General features: G+C 43.0%; 1 protein-coding gene across 8 annotated transcripts in view; it reads right to left on the reverse strand.

The window, feature by feature from the left end:
* Positions 1–19,932, reverse strand: part of LOC127395163 (F-BAR domain only protein 2-like) — a 148,043-nt gene that overhangs the window by 82,706 nt on the left and 45,405 nt on the right. For all 8 annotated transcript variants that reach the window (XM_051641660.1, XM_051641661.1, XM_051641662.1 and 5 more), the window contains 2 exons: positions 11,440–11,484; positions 8,979–9,051 (listed from right to left, as the gene is read on the reverse strand). In XM_051641660.1, the coding sequence (XP_051497620.1) occupies positions 8,979–9,051; positions 11,440–11,484 (118 nt within the window). The remainder of the gene's footprint in view (positions 1–8,978; positions 9,052–11,439; positions 11,485–19,932) is intronic.

The raw sequence follows: 19,932 nt of genomic DNA on the forward strand, positions 1-19,932 counted from the left end.
AAAGAGAGTCTATGACCTTTGGAAGAGGGGACAGGTCACTCATGAAGTCTATAAAGATGAAGTGAACCTATGCAGGGCAAAAATTAGAAGAGCCAAAGTGCAGCTAGAGCTCAAACTAGCTACTACTGTTGGGGATAATAAAAAATGTTTCTATAAGTTCATTAACAACAAAAAGAGGGAATCTTAGTAACAAAGGATGAGAAAAAGGCTGAGGTGCTCAACACCAACTTTGCTTTAGTCTTTAGCAGTGGAACTAGCTGTTCCATGGATACCCAGCCACATGACCTAGGAGACAGGGAGGGGATGCAGAATGAGGTCATCACAATTAAAGAGGAAGCAGTCAGAGACCTACTACAACACTTAGATGCACACAAGTCTATGGGACCGGATGGGCTACATCCAAGGGTGCTGAAAGAATTGGAAGACGTGATTGCCAAGCCACTTTCCATTATTTATCTGAAGTCCTGGCTAACTGGGGAGGTCCCAATGGACTGGAGGGTAGCAAATGTAACACCCATCTATAAGAAAGGCAAAAAGGAGGATCCAGGAAACTATAGACCTGTCAGTGTGACCTCAGTACTAGGGAAGGTCATGGAGGAGATCATCTTGAGTGTCATTAGAAACCATATAGAGGACAACCAGGAGATCAGGCCCAGTTAGCATGGGTTTATGAATGGCAGGTCCTGCCTGATGAACCTGATCTCCTTCTATGACCTGATGACCAACTATTGGATGAGGGAAAGGCTGTGGATATTGTCTCTCTGGACCTCCAAAAAGCATTTGACACAGTTCCCCATAGAACTCTCATAAAAAACTGGCTGCTCATGGCCTGGATGAGTATACAATCTGTTGGATCAAGCACTGGCTGGACAGTCAGGCCCAAAGAGTGGTGGTCAATGGAGTCAAATCCAGCTGGTGGCCAGTCACAAGTGGTGTTCCTCAGGGCTGTGTCGGGACCGTTTCTGTTTAACATCTTTATTGATGATTTTGATAAGGACATAGAGTGTATTATCAGTAAGTTTGCATATGACACCAAGTTAGGTGGGAGTGTTGATCTGCATGAGGATAGGGAGGCTCTACAGAGAGACTTGGATAGATTGGATCATTGGGCTAATGTTAATGGTATGGGCTTCAACAATGCCGGGTCCTGCACTTGGGTCACAACTCCAGGCAACGCTATAGGCTTGGGGAAGTGTGGCTGGAAAGTGTCTGGCAGAAAAGGACTTAGGGGTTCTAAGTCCTGAATATGAGCCAGCAGTGTGCCCAGGTGGCCAAGAGGGCCAATGGCATCCGGGCTTGTGTCCTGGTTTGAGCCAGGATGAAGCCAATTTTCCTTCTAGTGATTTTTTTTTTTCTTTTCTTCAGGAATTTTTCTTTTAACTAGTCACAGTGTGTTCTAAGGCTGATAAGAGAAGAATGTTTCTGTAACTGCTGGGTCTTCAAGGTCACATCTTTACTCTGCTGGCTCAGACACTACAGGGAGATCTATGACCCCCCCGTAGGAGGCTGAGTTAGACAGCAAAACTGGCCAGAGATATTCCATTCCATAGATCTACATAAGCTCAGAGGAAGGTCAGAGATCACAGAAGACAACTTCCTTCCCGCTTCTTCTTCCCTTCTCTTCTGTCCATGGCCAGCGTCCGGAGAGGACTCCGTCCATCCATCACCGTTGACCCTTAGGCTCGAGCTCCCCTGACCCTCATCACTCTCCGCTTTCTCCAGCAGCAGCTCCGGGATTTCTCGGGACTGTTCGCAGCTCAGGACACTGCTGTGGGAGTTGCTGGGAGGCAACAGAGATTTTGCACATTTCCTGAACATATTTGTATATATTTTCTTTTATCATTAGTGTTTAATGAAAGCTGTGTAGTTTAGTTTTCAATCCAGCCAAGTCTCTCTCTTTTTCTCTCTCTTCTTCCCTACCTGGGTGGGAGGGGGAGGGGATTGGGAGCATTGTTGTCCATCCTGAGTCAAACTGTGACACCCCAGAGAAAAAAGGTCTTATGTTGAAGCCATTAAGAGGAGATGTCCTGCCATGAGACAGCAGCAAGAAAGATGGGACCCACTTTAATGCTACCTGTGGGTTCTCTTGCATAATTATTATAAAGAGGACATGAGAACCCGGGACAAGAAACCCAGTGCTGTACTCCAGATAGGCCTACAAGAGCTGCTAAATAGAACAAATGCAGCAGACAGTCCTTCAGGAAGAAGGCTGCTCCAGTCTCAAGTGACCAGTCCTTCCACCAGGATGGTGCATTGAGTTCAAATGCTCAATATTAGAGGTTTCCTGCATCCAGCCAGGGCGAGGAGTGGGACAACTGAGTTTACTGGACTGTGTGGATTCAGTGGCCTGGCACATTAGAACCACAAAGGTAAAAAGCTTTGGTGGGCACTGGTGCACAGTGAACCCTAATGCCATTGAATCATAAAGGGAGAGAATCCCTCACTATTGCTGGAGTGATGGGAGGATCTCAAGAACTGACTGTTGTGGAGGCCGATGTGATTTTACCCAAAGAGGGAGTCCAGTACACCTGGAATTGACTGCCCCAGGGTTGGAAACACAGCTCAATCATTTGCCATGGACTGACCCACGCTGCACTGGAGAAGGGTGGAGCTCCAGACCACCTGCAGTACATCAATGACATCGTTGTGTGGGGTGACACACCAGAAGTCTTTGAGAAAGGTAAAAAGATCATCCAAATTCTTCTGGGTGCTGTTTTTGCTGTAAAAGGAAGCAAGGTCAAGGGACCTACACGAGATCCAGTTCCCGGGAATCAGGTAGCAAGATGGCCATCGCCAGATCCCAATGGATGTGATTAACAAAATAACAGCTATGGCCCCACCAACTAACAAAAATGACACTCAAATCTGAACACTCAAACTGTTGTTTTCTGGAGAATACATATTCCTGATTACAGTCCAGTTGTGAAACCTCTCTATGAGGTGACCAGAAAGAAGAGTGACTTTAAATGGGGTCCTGACCAACAGAAAGCTTTTGAGCAGATCAAAAAGGAGATTGTGCAGGCAATGGCCCTTGGACCAGTTCGATCAGGGCCAGACATCAAAAATGTGCTCTACAACACAGCTGGGTACAATGGTCCTGCCTGGAGCCACTGGTAGAAAGCCCCAGAGGAGACCCAGAAAGACCCAGAGGTTGACCCTAGGTCAACCCCTAGGATTCTGGAGCTGGAGCTACAGAGTTTATGAGGCCAACAACACGTCAACTGAAAAGGAAATACTTGCAGCATATGAAGGAGTTAGAGCTGCTTCGAAAGTGATCCATACAGATGGACTCATGACTGAGGGGTGGACTTAACCATGGATGCTATTGCGCAGGTGATCCACAACTGTGAAACATGCACTGCAATTAAGCAGGCAAAACGGTTGAAACCTTTGTGGTATGAGGGGAGGTGGTCAAAGTACAGGTATGGGGAGGCCTGGCAAATTGACTATATCACACTGCCTCAGAGCCGCCAAGGTAAGCGCTATGTGCTTACAATGGTGGAAACAAGTACAGGATGGTTGGAGGCATATCCTGTGCCTCATGCCACAGCCAGGAATACTATCCTGGGCCTTGAGAAGCAAATTTTGTGGAGACATGATACTCCAGAGAGAATTGAGTCAGATAATGGGACTCATTTCAAAAACAGTCTTGTCACTGGCTGGGCTAAAGAGCATGGTATTGAGTGGATATACCGTATCCCATACTATGCACAAGGCTCAGGGAAAGTTGAAAGGTACAATGGTTTGTTGAAGGCTACCCTGAAGGCAATGGGTGGTAGAACTTTCAAAAACTGGGACAAAAATTTAGCTTAGGCCACCTGGTCAGATAACATGAGGGGATCCATCAGTCGAGCTGGTCCTGCTCAGTCAGACTTTCTACATACAGTAGATGGGTATAAAGTGTGGTATTTGAAAGCAATCTGTTGGGTGTTTGTGTTTTTCCTGCTTTGGGCAAATGTAAACTTGTCTGGGGTGTTGCTTTTGCTTAGGGACCTGGACATACCTTGTGTGTGATGACTGAGGATGGTGTAGTACAATATGTACCTCAAGGTAATCTGACAATGGGGGAGAATCCTTAATTTGACAATTGGTACAATACATACTATGTATGAAATATATGGTCTGGATTAAGGGGTGGAATGTCCTGGTTTGAGCCAGGATTAAGCCAGTTTTCTTTTTACTGTTTTTTTGTTTTGTTTTTTTCCTTCAGTGATCTCTCTTATAACTAGCAGCAAGTTTTCCAGCTAGTGGACTGATAACGCTGGAAATTGACCAAAGTATTCCATTCCATATATCTACATAAGCTCAGTATAAGGTCAGAGATCACGGAAGTCAAGCCCCTTCCTGTTTCTTCTTCCCTTCTCTTCCGTCCATGGCCGGTGTCTCGGGAGGACTCTGTCTATGCATCACCGTTGATCCCTAGGCCCATGTTTTCCTGACCCTCATAACTCTCCCCTCAGCTCCTGTCTGCTCTGCTGCTATCTCTGGCAGCGGTCTGGGACATTTCAGAACTGCTCAAAGCTCAGGAGAGTGCTGTGGGAATTGCTGGAGGTGGAGGGAGGCAATAGGGTTTTGCACATTTCTGCACATACTTGTATATATTTGTACATACTTTCGTATAATTAATATTTAATTAAAGTTTAGTTTACAATCTGGAAAGTTTCTCTCTCTTTATTCTCTCTCTCCTTTCTCTACCTAGGTGGGAGGGGGAGGGGATCAAGAGCATTATTGTGGCTGGTTTAATTGCTGATCCCGAGTCAAAGAAAATTGGCTTCATCCTGGCTGAAACCAGGACACTGCACTTAATGAAATTAACAGCATGTTTTTCAGTCAGTATCTGTTTCTAGGACTGATAATGCTTGATGTTTATAGTTATTGCTGGAAGATGGTATGCAGAACCAAGGTCATTGCTTGGTTCTGAAAAACATCTTATGCTCCGGAAACAGAAGGGAGGAAAAGGGGTCACACCTGAGACCCTCCTTTGGGGAGGAGCGGACCAGACAGGTGACCGAAATTGACCTAGCGAAGTATTACATCCCATACATATTATAGTCAGTATAAAGCTGAGGGATCAAGAGAGTCAAGTTCTCTTTGTCCACTGCCAGTGCCCTGGGAGGACTCCATTTGTTTGTCTGCCTTTGATCCTGATCAGTGCATTCCTGAATCCATGTGTTCCTGCATCTAGCTCCTGTCTGCCACTGACTCCAGGAGTCCAGTCTGGGACTTCTCCAGGGCCCGCCCTGCAGCCTCGGTGGTGACATAAGCGTTATTTGGGGGACAGACACGATATTGCATTTGTATATATTTGTACATATTTAATCATTATTGTTTCATTAAAGCTGTGTAGTTTAGTTTCTAACCCGCAAGTCTCTCTCCCCTTATTCTCTCTCCTTTCCCTCTAGGGGAAGGGAGAGGGGTTAATAGAGAGCATCTGTCATTCATTTAATTGCCGTCTCAGCATTAAATCATGATACATCCACAACAGGGGGACAGCCCACCTCACTATCATCTTCACCATGGACTGCAGGGGAACCTCTGCTCTGTTGCCTGGAGCACCTTCCCCCCCTACTCCTTCACTGACCTTGGTATCTGCAGAGTTGTTTCTCTCACATATTCTCACTCCTCTCTCTGGCTGCAATTGCCATTTCCATTGTGCAGGGTTTTTTCCCCCCTTCTTAAATATGTTATCACAGAGGCGTTACCACTGTTGCTGATTGGCTCAGCTTTGGCCAGTGGTGGGTCCATTTTGGAGCCGGCTGGAATTGTCTCTGTTGGATGTACAGGACGTTTCTAGCAGCTTCTCACAGAAGTCAGCCCTGTGCCCCCCCACTACCAGAACCTTGCCACACAAACCCAATACAAAGAGACACTGATATTATCTTTCAACATTAAATAAAATACCTTTGGGAAAAAACATTTAGAAAAGTATTCAGATCCAGTGGACAAGCACACAAAGGTACAAAGTGTTTCACATAGTATAGAAGCCAGTTTTCAGCCCTCAGAGCCTGAGAAAATTTTATTTCTGTTACAGGTCAAGGAAAAATGGGAAGAGTTAATGTGGAGCTTCCTGGCCTTTACTGTTGTCACCGTTTGACTCAGGTCCAACAACAATGCTCTCAATTCCCTCCCCCTCCCACCCAGGTAGGGAAGGAGAGAGAGAAAAAGAGAGAGACTTGGCTGGATTGAAAACTAAACTACACAGCTTTAATTAAACACTAATGATATAAGAAAATATATACAATTATATACAGATATGTTCAGGTATGTGCAAGAGCCTCTTGCCTCCCCCCACCCCCAGCAACTCCCACCACACTCCCCTGAGCTGGAACGGTTCCGAGAAATCCCGGAGCTGCTGCTGGAGGAAGCGGAGAGTGATGAGGGTCAGGAGAGCTCGGGCCTAAGGGTCGACAGTGCTGGATGGACGGAGTCCTCTCCCGACGCCGGCCATGGACGGGAGAGAAGGGAAGAAGAAGCAGGAAGGAAGTTGTCTTCTGTGATCTCTGACCTTCCTCTGAGCTTACGTAGACATATGGAATGGAATATCTCTGGCCAGTTTTGCTGTCTGTCTAATTCAGCCTCCTACGGGGGAGTCATAGATCTCCCTGTAGTGTCTGAGCCTGCAGAGTGAAGGTGTGACCTTGAAGACCCAGCAGTTAGAAAAACATTCCAATGTCTTATCAGCCTAGCTAGAACAGAATGTTGCTAGTTAAAAGAAAGCTCACTGAAGAAAAAAAAAAATCAGTAAAAAGGAAAATTGGCTTCATCCTGGCTCAAACCAGAACAACTGTCTCCGGAAAACTACTATGAAGAGCCCTGAATCTTTTCTGGGGCCAGATTACATTTCTTCATCTACCAAAGAATGGATGGAAAGATGCCTGGTTTCCAAGCAGGCTAATAACATGACATGAGATTAGCTTGAGGAATAATCCATATGGTGGAAAAATAATTTTTTTGTTGGACAAGAAAAGCTGATATCTACAGAACTGAATCATATAACAGTACTCAACACTATCAAAGTCACTACTTTGCAATTAAGAAAATGCAAGACACAAAATGCAAATGATCCAACACACTTTTTTTTCAGCTATTTGATACTGCAACAGTTTTGTATCACAAAAAAAAGTGTTGTAAATAACTTTCCAGAGAGAATGGATTACTTTTAAAAAGGAGACTAAAATGGTTTAAAATACTAATATTGTCAAATATTTATAACATTTTAATATAAATATTTTAAACTAAAAAATAATTCTTTGTAACAGAATAGTATTCTCAGATTACTGCTCAGCAAAATATATACTATATTTCTCTCACAATTTACTTCAACATAATAAAGTCTAGAAGATAGAGTGGGGGAAAGATTAAATCACAGAAAGGACAGAAATATAGAGGAATGACTTAAAAAATAACACAGAATCACAGAATCATTCTGGTCGGAAAAGACCTTTAAGATCAAGTACAACCAGGAATGGTGATTCAACCACTTCCCTGGGCAGCTTATTCCAGTGTCTGATAACCCTTTCAGTGAAGAAATTTTTCCTAATATCCAACTTAAACCTCCCCTGACACAACTTGATGCCATTTCCTCCTCTTCTATTGCTTGGTCCTAGAGAGAAGAGACCAACCCCCACTTTGCTACAACCTCCTTTCAGGAAGTTCTTGAGAGCAATAAGGTCTCCCCTCAGCATCCTTTTCTCCAGACTAAACAACCCCAGTTCCCTCAACCACTCGTAAGACTTGTGCTTTAGACCTGTCACCAGCTTCATTGCTCTTCTCTGGACTCGCTCCAGCACCTCAATGTCCTTCTTGTAGTGAGGGGCCCAAAACTGAACACAGTTCAAGGTGCAGCCTCACCAGTGCCAAGTACAGGGGGACAATCACTTCCCTAGTCCTGCTGGCCACACTGTTTCTGATACAGGCCAGGATGCCATTGACCTTCTTGGTCACCTTAGCACACTGCTGGCTCATATTCAGCTGGCAGTCAATCAACACCCCAAGGTCCTTTTCCACTGGGCAGCTTTCCAGCCACTCTGCCCCAAGCCTGTAGTGTTGTTGTGGCCAAAGTGCAGAACTCGGCACCTGGCCTTGTTGAACCTCATACAATACATCTTGGAGCCCTAGTGGCATCATGATGACAGAGAGAAGAAAAAACATTGTTTAGAAGCATGTCACTATTAAAATCAAACACCAAAAGAAAAATAGCTATAAGGCACTTTGTATGTGCAAATAATTAACATCTACAGTTCTTAGGTAACTAATTTTTCAGCACTTATATTTAAAAAAAAAATCAATCCTGGTTAAAAAAAAAAATCAGTAAAGAATGTACACAGATGTTGCCACTTTTAATATTTCTATATTAATAAGTTTCTGTTAAATTGAAAGCTATTTTCTGTTAAATCAAATACTTCTACTATGAAAATGCATCTAGATATTATGAACAAAATACATTGAAATATAGTAACCATAATTACTAACACACAAAAGGCAACCAATCTAAGACAGAGACCATGCGGTAAACATGGCAAAGAGTATAGCTAGGACATCAATCATGAGTTAGAATTATGGTCTTTCAAAAATAAATGTGCACATGATTTACTGAAAAAAAAAAATCAAATTTTTTTCTGTCCTATATAGTACACAAAAATTTTTCTAACGAGAACAACTGAAGCTTCCATTCTGCAAATACAGACATGTAGTACTTTTTCATTACGAATACACATGAGAATCACATTATCTACAATGTTCAATTTAGAACAAGGGAGAACTACTTACCTATGCAGAGGAAAGAATGAAACATGAGTAGACTACTATTAATATATTTATACTATTTCCTTAAAATCCTTAGATACAAAAATCTTAGAGCTGTGATGTTTTCGTATTCAATATTCCTCTAAACTTATGTTCTGAAACCATTTTTTCTTTATCATCAGCTAATGTTTATATCTATACAAGATAAGTCCTCAAGCTGGAAATATACTTACACAGATTCAGTATCTTTTTCTTTTTTCATTATTCCTGATAAACCAAAAGGCTTCCTCTTCCGTGGTTTTATCCCTATGGAACAAACACTTTAATTTAAAGATGAAAGAGATTAGTATATATTTAGCAAAGTCAAACACTGGTGCATACCAATGCCAATACCTTTTAAATGCTGCCATAATAGGTGATACAAAAATCTAAGAGTAGAGGTAGGTATGGAGCCAAACTAAGGGAACATTATTCCAATATGTTGTTCAGTAACACAGTGTGCTGGTTTTGGCTGGGATAGAGTTAATTTTCTTCCTAGTAGCTAGTATGGAGTTATGGTTTGGATTTGTGCTGGAAACAGTGTTGATAATACAGGGATGTTTTCATTATTGCTGTGCAGTGCTTACACAGAGTCAAGGCCTTTTCTGCTCCTCACACCACCCCACCAGTGAGGAGGCTGGAGGTGCACAAGAAACTGGGAGGGAACACAGCTGGGACAGAGGAACCCAACTGACCAAAGGGATATTCCAGACCATATGACATCACGCTCAGCAATAAAAGCTGGGGGAAGGAGGAGGAAGTGGGGGACATTCAGAGTGATGACATTTGTCTTCCCAACTCATCGTTACGCATGAAGGAGCCCTGCTTTCCTGGAGATGGCTGAACACCTGCCTGCCAAAGGGAAGTAGTGAATTAATTCCTTGTTTTGCTTGCATGTGCAGCTTTTGCTTTACCTATTAAACTGTCTTTACCTCAACCCATGACTTTTCTCACTTTTACCCTTCCGGTTCTCTCCCCATACCCATTGTGAGGGGAGTGAGTGAGCGAGCAGATGTGAGGGGCTGAGCTTCCTACCAGGGTAAAACCACATCAGCTTAATAAAAAAAAATAAAATATTAAAATATGGTTCAAGTAACACATTAATAACATAAATCTTTATAAAACTGATCTGCACTGTACATCCAAGTCTCCAAGCTGGGTATGCTAGACTATCACAAATTTTATAGAAGATGGGTGCACTGACATTTTTGAGGAAAGGAGCCTTGCTCACAGAAACCCAACAGGAGCTATTGCTCCAGCTGATCCTTAATAGCCAATGCACTTGGATCAGAAACCGAACCCTGCCTCTCTCAGCTACTGCAGTTCAACACCCTGTTCTTATTTCCCTGCATGTTCCCAGCAGCTGCAAGCCCCACTCTCTTCTAAAAAGTAGGATCCAGGTCCTGTAAAAAATGAGAACGTCTCTTGGCTTCCCAGCTGATAAAGAGTTCATGATTTCTTAGTGCTGTAGCCAGCTCTAATACTGGCTCCCACTGAGTCTGGAACCATGGCTCCCCTCTGTCTTTTCTTCCCTGTTTTTAGCACTGGATATATATAGCTTTAGCATAGAAAAAAAAAATTGCTTTCATACCCATTTAATGTACTAAAATTAAAATACATTTAAATATTTCATCAGACTTACTATGTCTGCTTCTCTCCCCAATTTTTGCTGAATCAAAGCAGACTGACAAACTTTAAACAAAATGACCACATGCAAGTATCTGATCCAACTAGCCTATGGTTTTGTTTTGATGTAAGATACTGCTTTTGAGCAAAATGGTGGAAATCATTTGGTTTCCAAAATTTAACAACTGTCAATTTGAGCACATAATTTAAAACCCCACTGTATTCCTCTTTACAGAAATACATTACACAGCACATAAGGAATCTCTTAACTTTTATAAATTTTCAAGGTGAAATAACTCAAAACTTCTCACAAATCAGGTAGCTATAAACTCAGCCATATCTTATATTTTAATTGAGACAGAAATTGCTCCAAAATTATTTTTCAATGCTAGTCTGGATTTCCTTTCTGTGCTTTATCCAGCCCAAAAAAATGACAAATGGAGTATGAGAGTAGTTTCTGAACATGGATCTTCTCTGCTTCAGTCAAAAAATATTTAAAGTTTCAGCTGCAATCTTGGCAACTTAGAGGTTTTTGGCTGCTACAGCTATACTGTCAACTCAGCTGTCCCAAAAGTAAATTTATAGCTTATGCAAAAAAAACAGCTCTTAACCACTTAAAAAAAATCCCTAAGCAAAATAAGCTACACCAACAAAGGAAGGCTTTGTGACCATAACTGCATTAGAATTGGTATAACTAACATGGTAACAATGGAAAGAGCCTGGGCCATGTTTTGACACTTGTAAATTAAGTTACACACTCATAAGTGAACCAAATCTAAACCTCTGCAAAGACAGGGTCTTAGCCAAGGTATATTTATAAGAAACATTAACATTCTCTGACCATCGTGCATTAGGCTTATATAGTATTGTAGGTCTCATTTTCATAGAAGTTTGTTTCTCAAAAGAAAACCAGCTTATTGGTCTATTGGAATACTTTAAAAGTTATACTAATTCACATGTGAATATCTTTCCTCAGTTTCAGGTCCTATCCAGAGGATTGTTAGGTAAATAACTGCTATAATAACTCACCTTCAACTGCACTGGATGTGCTACATTCTTCAAATTCAATAGGGCCTTAAAGAAATGACAATGAAGATAAACATTAGGTTAAATGTAATCTCAAATGGACATCAAAGCCTATGATATTTTAAGAACTATTAATATTTCTTAAAAATACTAAATAACTGAATACTAAGCAAATGAAAACCACAATTATTTTGCCAATGATCAAATAGATTGCAAAATCATACATATACAGCAAATCATTAAATATTTTCACTCTTTCATACAAAAAAATTAAAATACTAGTGCACACCATCTAAATAAAAATTAATTGCCTATATTATTACAACTATGTGAAACATTTATAATGTTTCCTTTTCTCATTCAAAATTGCATCTATAATATAGTATCAGCGTACAGCTTTCAATTTATCTTCTTTTAATGAACAAGAGCTACATTAAAAAAAATCAAAAAGGAAAAAAGCATAGCTATAGCCCTAATTTTGAGATTCACACTTTTTCTAATTCTGTATTGTTAGTTCCTCTGTTTTCTCTTCATAACCTGGACAGTTAAAAGAATCTTAAACACAGCAATAAAGAAGCTTTTAAAAATTATTAAGAGTAAACAGGACAAAAAAGTAGAGAGCACTGGTTAAGTGCCATATCTAAATAAATTCATTATTATGGCTTCCCATTATAGTTGTGTGATGAATGCACTTGATCCCTTAATCAAACTAGTGGCAGTTTGGTATAGGCTCTAAAGGAGGTAAAGGCCTAGGCTGTAACCGAGCTAAGAACTGTGATGTACTGTAGGTGATTCTGCTCTAGCAGGGGGGTTGGACTAGATGATCTTCAGAGGTCCCTTCTAACCCCAACCACTCTGTGACTTTGTGTGACTGTGACTCTGTAACTCCTTTAGTTCCAATCTGTTCTCTGAAAACCCACAAAGGAACAGAGTGACACAGTGAGCATTGATGCATATGAGCTTGGAACACCGATTACACTATTAACACATGAATAGCAGATGGCTTTTCCAAGATACATATATCAAGGAAAAAATAAAGTTGTGGGTACAAGGTACCTTTCCCATTGCATGTGATGTGACTAGGAGCCAACCACTTTATCCCATAAATATGACAGCCCAAGTGAGACGCCTTTGAGCTCTACCTACTAGGCAGCATGGCTGCATGGTGGTGATCTCCCCTTGAGCTAGGACCACTCTCAAGGATGCTCCTCAAGGCAGAGAGACCTCTTACCAACTGCAGATCTTTAGTAAGTGACTGATATCATGCATAACCTTGTATTATAGTGCACTAAGGTCTTGGCAACTTTTGGTAACGTTGAATCTTCGTTATATCCTTTGTGCAGTAGTTAGAGAGTGAACCTGGCCAGCTGCACTTTTACAACATCATATTTCAATAAAACCACTTTTGCTGATACATTTGACAGTGGTTCTTTAAGCGGTCTAAATCACCTATTTGCAACAAATTGGCGTAGTTGGCAGGACACTAAATTAGGATTCGAGACAAGTTGACACAAGCTAACAGTCAGTTGACATTGCAAAGGGCATTCCTAACCCTCATTCTTTCAATCTGGCTAGGTCTAGAATTTATTTAACCCTGCTGTGAGCCATTTTAGGGAGCAAACTTGCAGAAAATCACTGATTTTCCATAAGACCTTGTTCAGGGAGTTAAAATGGCAGAATCACACCAGCACTTGAGCAAGTGCTAAGAAAGCAGAGAGCACATGCAAACAGGCACAATTACTTTCAGCCCCTACAAAGAATTAGCCCCTTGGCCTGTATTTTAAAATGGTAACTTGCAACTGAAGCAAAAATAAAGTCTAGCATGTTAGCACTGTGACACAGGGGCTATTACTTATTTAATCATTTTGAGGGAGTATACACAAGTTTAGATATACACACATTAGATAAGACAGAGGGGAAAAAAACCACAAAACTGTTCCAAATTCTATACCCTAAGGTAGCCAAACTTCCCCTCCCATTGCACCTTATGCAAATACTTCAAGTGAGAGAATGCAATCTTGAAAATTTCAATTATAAGCAACTGGAGTAAATAGATTGTTGAAATCTCAAATACATAAACTACTTTCACTCCTGCCCCAAAACACACATACTAGTAAGTACTCTTATTTATCTTTATTATGAAAATACAATTATTCTAGAGCATCCACCATAAAACCTAGAGCTGTGCAATTTTCAGGGTGTTTTCACATAAAATAAAAGGTGCACTTGCAAGCATTTTCTAGTGTTTTCACACGTAATCTTTTCAAAATGAATGCCATAGCCTTAAAATAAGTAGGTGATATAAACAGATCTTAGATACAAGAAACATGGAGACTACAAGTTTCAGTTTCTCTTTAAATAGTACAACATAGCAAATCATTGTGCTGCAATTAGAGATACCACACTGAAAGTAAAAAAATAATCTAGCTGTGAATTAGCATTGTGAATTGCACAACTGGGGTTAAGTCCACGAATAAAAAAAAATTAAGTACCTCAAATTGTTCTATTTGTAATGTAACCCTCAACATGCATATTTAACTCTTGCAGTGTAAATCTGTGTTCAACTCAGTATAAACACATTTTTATAGCATTTCTCAAACTGCAAATGAAAAAAATTATGCATGTCAAAGACAATTGAGAATATGACAATGTAACTTGATAATCACTGATGTTAAATTAATTTAATTATTTTAGACATTAGATAAAATCTACCAGATATTTTCTTAGAAAATCTGTAGAGATTTAAAGATTTTTATTTTTTTAAAAAGGTATGCTCAAAGTAATGTCTTGCATTTATTGTAATTAAGATCAAGTCTGCAAAATTTTCCCTGTGTCAAGGTTTAATGCTGGGCCAGCAATTAAACAAATGACAGATGCTCTCTATTAACATCTTTCGCTTCCCAGAAAGGGAAAGGAAATAAGGGAGAGAGACTTATGGGTTGGAAACTAAACTACACAGCTTTAATGAAACAATAGTGATGAAAAAGTCTGCTGCCTCTCTGGGGCTCCCAGGTTAGGGATATCAGTAGGAAATTCTCTGGTCTGGTGCAGCCCTCAGACTACTACCCACTTTTGGTTATCCAAGCTGGTAGTAATGACATTACAGAGAGAAGTCCAAAGGCAATTAAAAAGGACTTCAGGTCATTAGGGAGATTGGTTAGAGGATTGGGAGTGCAGGCAGTGTTTTCCTCAGTCCCTTCCATGGCAGGGAAGTGAACTGAAAGAAACAGGAAAACACACCTGGTGCCACTGTCACCGTTTGACTCAGGTCCGACAACAATGATCTCGATCCCCTCCCCCTCCCACCCAGGTAGGGAAGGAGAGAGAGAAAAAGAGAGAGACTTGGCTGGATTGAAAACTAAACTACACAGCTTTAATTAAACACTAATGATATAAGAAAATATATACAATTATATACAGATATGTTCAGGTATGTGCAAGAGCCTCTCGCCTCCCCCCACTCCCAGCAACTCCCACCACACTCCCCTGAGCTGGAACAGTCCCGAGAAATCCCGGAGCTGCTGCTGGAGAAAGCGGAGAGTGATGAGGGTCAGGAGAGCTCGAGCCTAAGGGTCGACGGTGACGGATGGACGGAGTCCTCCGCGGACACCGGCCATGGACGGGAGAGAAGGGAAGAAGAAGCAGGAAGGAAGTTGTCTTCTGTGATCTCTGACCTTCCTCTGAGCTTATGTAGATACATGGAATGGAATATCTCTGGCCATTTTTGCTGTCTGTCTATCTCGGCCTCCTACGGGGGGGGTCACAGATCTCCCCGTAGTGTCTGAGCCGGCAGAGTGAAGGTGCGACCTTGAAGACCCAGCAGTTAGAAAAACATTCCAATGTCTTATCAGCCTAGCTAGAACAGAATGTTGCCAGTTAAAAGAAAGCTCACTGAAGAAAAAAAAAAAATCAGTGAAAAGGGAAATTGGCTTCATCCTGGCTCAAACCAGGATAGCCACCAACAGAATTTTGGGGGTTTTTTATCATGTAGAGGTTTACATGGCACTGGGTCTACTGGCAACAGACTGGGTTCAGCTTTCTCAAAGGGGAAAAAAGATTCTTGCACATGAATTGGCGGGGCTTATAGAAAGGTCTTTAAACTAGATTCGAAGGGGGAAGGGGACGGGACTGGGCTGACCAAAGAGGAGCCTGTACACAGCATGCTAGTGCTAAAAAGGCCCGGCTCAAGTGCATCTATAGCCCAGCTTAAGTACATCTATACCAATGCATGCAGCATGAGCAACAAACAGGAGGAGCTAGAAACCATTGTGCAGCAGAACAGCTATGACATAGTTGCCATCACAGAAATGTGGTGGGATGATTGCCATGACTGGAGTATTGCAATGAATGGCTACAAGCTCTTCAGAAGGGATAGGCAGAGAAGGAGAGGTGGTGGAGTGGTACTGCATGTCAGGGAGTGCTTTGACTGCATAGAACTTCACAAATGAGATGGTAAGGTTGAGTGCTTATGGGTAAGGATTAGGGAGAAGGCCAACAAGGCAGACATCCTGCTGGGAGTGTGTTACAGACCACCCAACCAGGATGAGGAGGCTGATGAGGCATTCTACAGGCGGTTGGCAGAAGTCTCCAAGTCACCATCCCTTGTTCTCATGGGGGACTTGAATTTACCAGATGTCTGCTGGAAATACAACACAGCAGATAAGAAACAATCAAAGAGGTTCCTGGAGTGTGTAGAAGATAACTTCATGACACAGCTGGTAAACAAGCCTACCAGGGGAGGTGCCTCGCTAGACCTACTGTTTACAAACAGGGAAGGACTGGTGGGTGATGTGGTGGTCGGAGACAGCCTTGGGCTTAGTGACCATGAAATTATCAAATTCTCAATTCTTGGTGAAGTAAGGTTTGGAGTCAGTAAAAATGCTACCATGGACTTCCAGAGGGCAGACTTCAGACTGTTCAGGACACTGGTTTGGATTGGGAGACAGTCCTGAAGGGCAAAGAAGCCCAGGAAGGATGGATGTTCTTCAAGAAGAAAGTCTTGGAGGCGCAGGGGTAGGATGTCCCCATGTGTCATAAAAAGAGCTATCGGGGAAGATGACTGGCCTGGCTGAACAGGAAGCTCTTGAAGAGGCTCAGGAAAAAAAAGGAGAGTCTATCACCATTGGAAAAAGGTGTAGGCAACTCAAGAAGACTACAGTGATCTAGCTAGGTCATGCGGAGAGAACATCAGAAAGGCAATAGCACAACTAGAACTCAACCTGGCTACTGCTGTGAGGGATAACAAAAAAGGTTTTTACAAATATATTAACAACAAAAAGATAGTAAACGAGAATGTCCACCCTTTATTGGATGCAGGGGGGAAACACTACTATTAAGGTTGAGGAAAAGGCTGAGGCACTGAATGCCTTCTTTGCCTCAGTCTTTAATAGTCAACACTGTCCTGGTTTGAGCCAGGATGAAGCCAATTTTCCTTTTATTGATTTTTTTTTCCTTCAGTAACTTTTTTTTTAACTAGTAGCAGTGTTCCAACTAAGACCGATAACAGCTGGAATGTTTTTCTAACTGCTGGGTCTTCAAGGTCACATTTTACTCTGCTGGCTCAGACACTACAGGGAGATCTATGACCCCCTCGTAGGAAGCTGAATTAGACAGCAAAACTGGCCAGAGATATTCCATTCCATAGAACCATAAAGGTTGGAAAGGACCTTAAAGATCATCAAGTTCCAACCCCCCTGCCATGAGCAGGGTACCCTACCACTAGATCAGGTTGCACAAAACCTCATCTAACCTGACCTTAAAAACCTCCAGGGATGGGGCATCATCAACCTCCCTGGGCAACCCAGTCCAGTTCCTCACCACCCTTCTAGTGAAGAATTTCTTCCTAATATCTAACCTAAATCTCCACTCTCTCAGTTTAAAACTTTTACCCCTTGTCCTGTCACTATCTTCTCTGATGAAAAGCCCCTCCCCAGCTTTCCTGTAGGCCCCCTTCAAGTACTGGAAGGCTGCTATAAGGTCTCCCCGGAGCCTTCTCTTCTCTAGCCTGAGCAGCCCCAACTCTCAGCCTGTCTTCATAGCAGAGGTGCTCCAGGCCTTTGATCATCTTGGTGAACCTTCTCTGGACCCTCTCCAACAGGTCTATATCTTTCATGTGCTGAGGGCACCAGAACTGTACACAGTACTCCAGGTGGGGTGTCACCAGAGCAGAGGGGCAGAATCCCCTCCCTGGCCCTGCTGGCCACACTTCTTTTGATGCAGCCCAGGATGCAGTTGGCTCTCTGGGCTGTGAGTGCACACTGGCGGCTCTTGTTGAGCTTCTCATCCACTACCACCCCCAAGTCCTTCTCCCCAGCCATTCTTCCCGCAGCCTGTATTTGTGCCTGGGGTTGCGCCGATCCAGGTGCAGGACCCTGCACTTGGCCTTGTTTAACCTCATGAAGTTGGCACTGGCCCACCTCTTAAGCCTATCAAAGTCCCTCTGGATAGCATCCCTTCCTTCTAGAGCGTCAACCACACCACACAGCACTGGTCCCAATACAGACCCCTGAGGAATGCCACTTGTCACTTGCCTCCACTGGGACACTGAGCCATTGACCACAACTTGCTGGGTGCGGCCATCCAGCCAATTTCTTATCCACGGAGTGGTCCATCTGTCAAATCCATGCCTTGTCAGTTAGGAGACCAGAATGTCATGTGGGGCAGTGTCAAATGCCTTGCACAAATCCAGGTAGATGACGTCAGTTGCTCTGCCACCATCCACCATCTCTGTAGCCTTGTTGTAGAAGGCCACCAGATTGGTGAGGCATGACTTGCCCTTAGTGAAGCCATGTTGGCTGTCACCAATCACCTCTTTATTTTCCATGTGGCTTAGCTGACATTCCAGGAGGATCTGCTCCATGATCTTGCCAGGCACAGAGGTGAGACTGACCGGCCTGTAGTTCCCTGGGTCTTCCTTTTTCCCCTTTTGAAAAATAGGGGATATGTTCCCTTTTTTCCAATCAGCAGAAACCTCACCAGACTACCGTGACCTCTCAAATATGATGGACAGAGGCTTAGCAACTTCATCCGCCAGCTCCCTCAGGACCCGAGGGTGAATCCCATCAGGTCACATAGATTCATACACCTTCAGGTTCTTTACATGGTCAGGAACCTGCTCTACTCCTACAGTGGGGGGTAATTCATTCTCCCAGTCCCTGCTTTCACCTGTTGTGGCCTTTGTGTTGAGGCTGGAGCACTTGCCAGAGAAGACTGAAGCAAAGAAGTCATTGAGGACCTTAGCCTTCTCAATATCCTGTGTTGCTACCTCACCCGTTTCCTTCACGAGAGGGCCTACGCTCTCCTTGGGTGTCCTTTTCTCCCCAACACACCTAAACAAGCTTTTCTTATTGTTCTTAACATCCCTGGCAAGATTCAATTCTAGCAGGGATTTGGCTCTCCTCACCTGATCCCTAGCTGCTCCGATAACCTCTCTGTAATCCTCCCAGGATACCTGCCCTAGCTTCCACCCCCTGTATGATTTCTTCTTCAGTTTGAGCTTTTCTAGGAGCTGCTTACTCATCCATGCTGGCCTCTTGGAGTTTCTACTTGACTTCCTCTTAGTTGGGATGCAACACTCTTGGGCCTGGAGAAGGTGATCCTTAAATATCAGCCAGCTTTCATGGGCCCCTCTTCCCTCCAGGATGTTATCCCAAGACACTCTCTTGAGCAGATCCCTGAAGAGGCTGAAATCTGCCCTTCTGAAGTCAAGGGTAATAAGCTTGCTGTAAGCCCTCCTTGCTGTCCTAAGGATCTTGAACTCCACCATTTCATGGTCACTACAACCTAGGCTGTCCTTGAGCTTAACATCCCTCATCAGCCCTTCCTCATTGGTGAGGACAAGGTCCAGAATAGCACCTCTCCTTGTTGGTTCCTCGATTACTTGGAAAAGGAAGTTATCATCCTTGCACTCTAGGAACCTCCTGGATTGCTTGCTTTTAGCAGAGTTGTTCTTCCAACAGATGCCAGGGTGGTTGAAGTCTCCCATGAGGACCATGGCTTGTGAATGTGAAGCTGCTCCTATCGGTCTGTAGAGTGCCTCATCTATACTGTCCTCCTGCTCAGGTGACCTGTAGCAAACCCCCACCGTGATGTCACCTTGGCCTTTCTTCCCCTTAATTTTAACCCATAAGCTCTCTGTTGGCTCCTCATCCATCCCCAGGGAGAGCTCCATGCACTCCAGCTGGTCTTTGACATAAAGGCTCAAGGGAAACCTTATCACTCTCAACAACTACCTGAAAAGAGGTTGTAGTGAGGTGGGTGCCAGTCTCCCTAGTAATAAGTGATAGGACAAGAGGAAATGGGCTCAAGTTGTGTCAGGGGAGGTTTAGATTGGATATTAGAAGAAACTTCACTGGAAGGGTTATCAACTACTGGAACAGGCTGCCCAGGGAGGTGGTAGAATCACCATCCCGGGAAATGTTTAAAAGACGTGTAAGACATGGTGCTTGGGGACATGGTTTTGCACCAAACTTGGTAGAGTTAACTTAATGGTTGCAT

Source organism: Apus apus, chromosome W (genome assembly GCF_020740795.1).
Source record: "Apus apus isolate bApuApu2 chromosome W, bApuApu2.pri.cur, whole genome shotgun sequence".
Lineage (NCBI taxonomy): Eukaryota > Metazoa > Chordata > Aves > Apodiformes > Apodidae > Apus > Apus apus.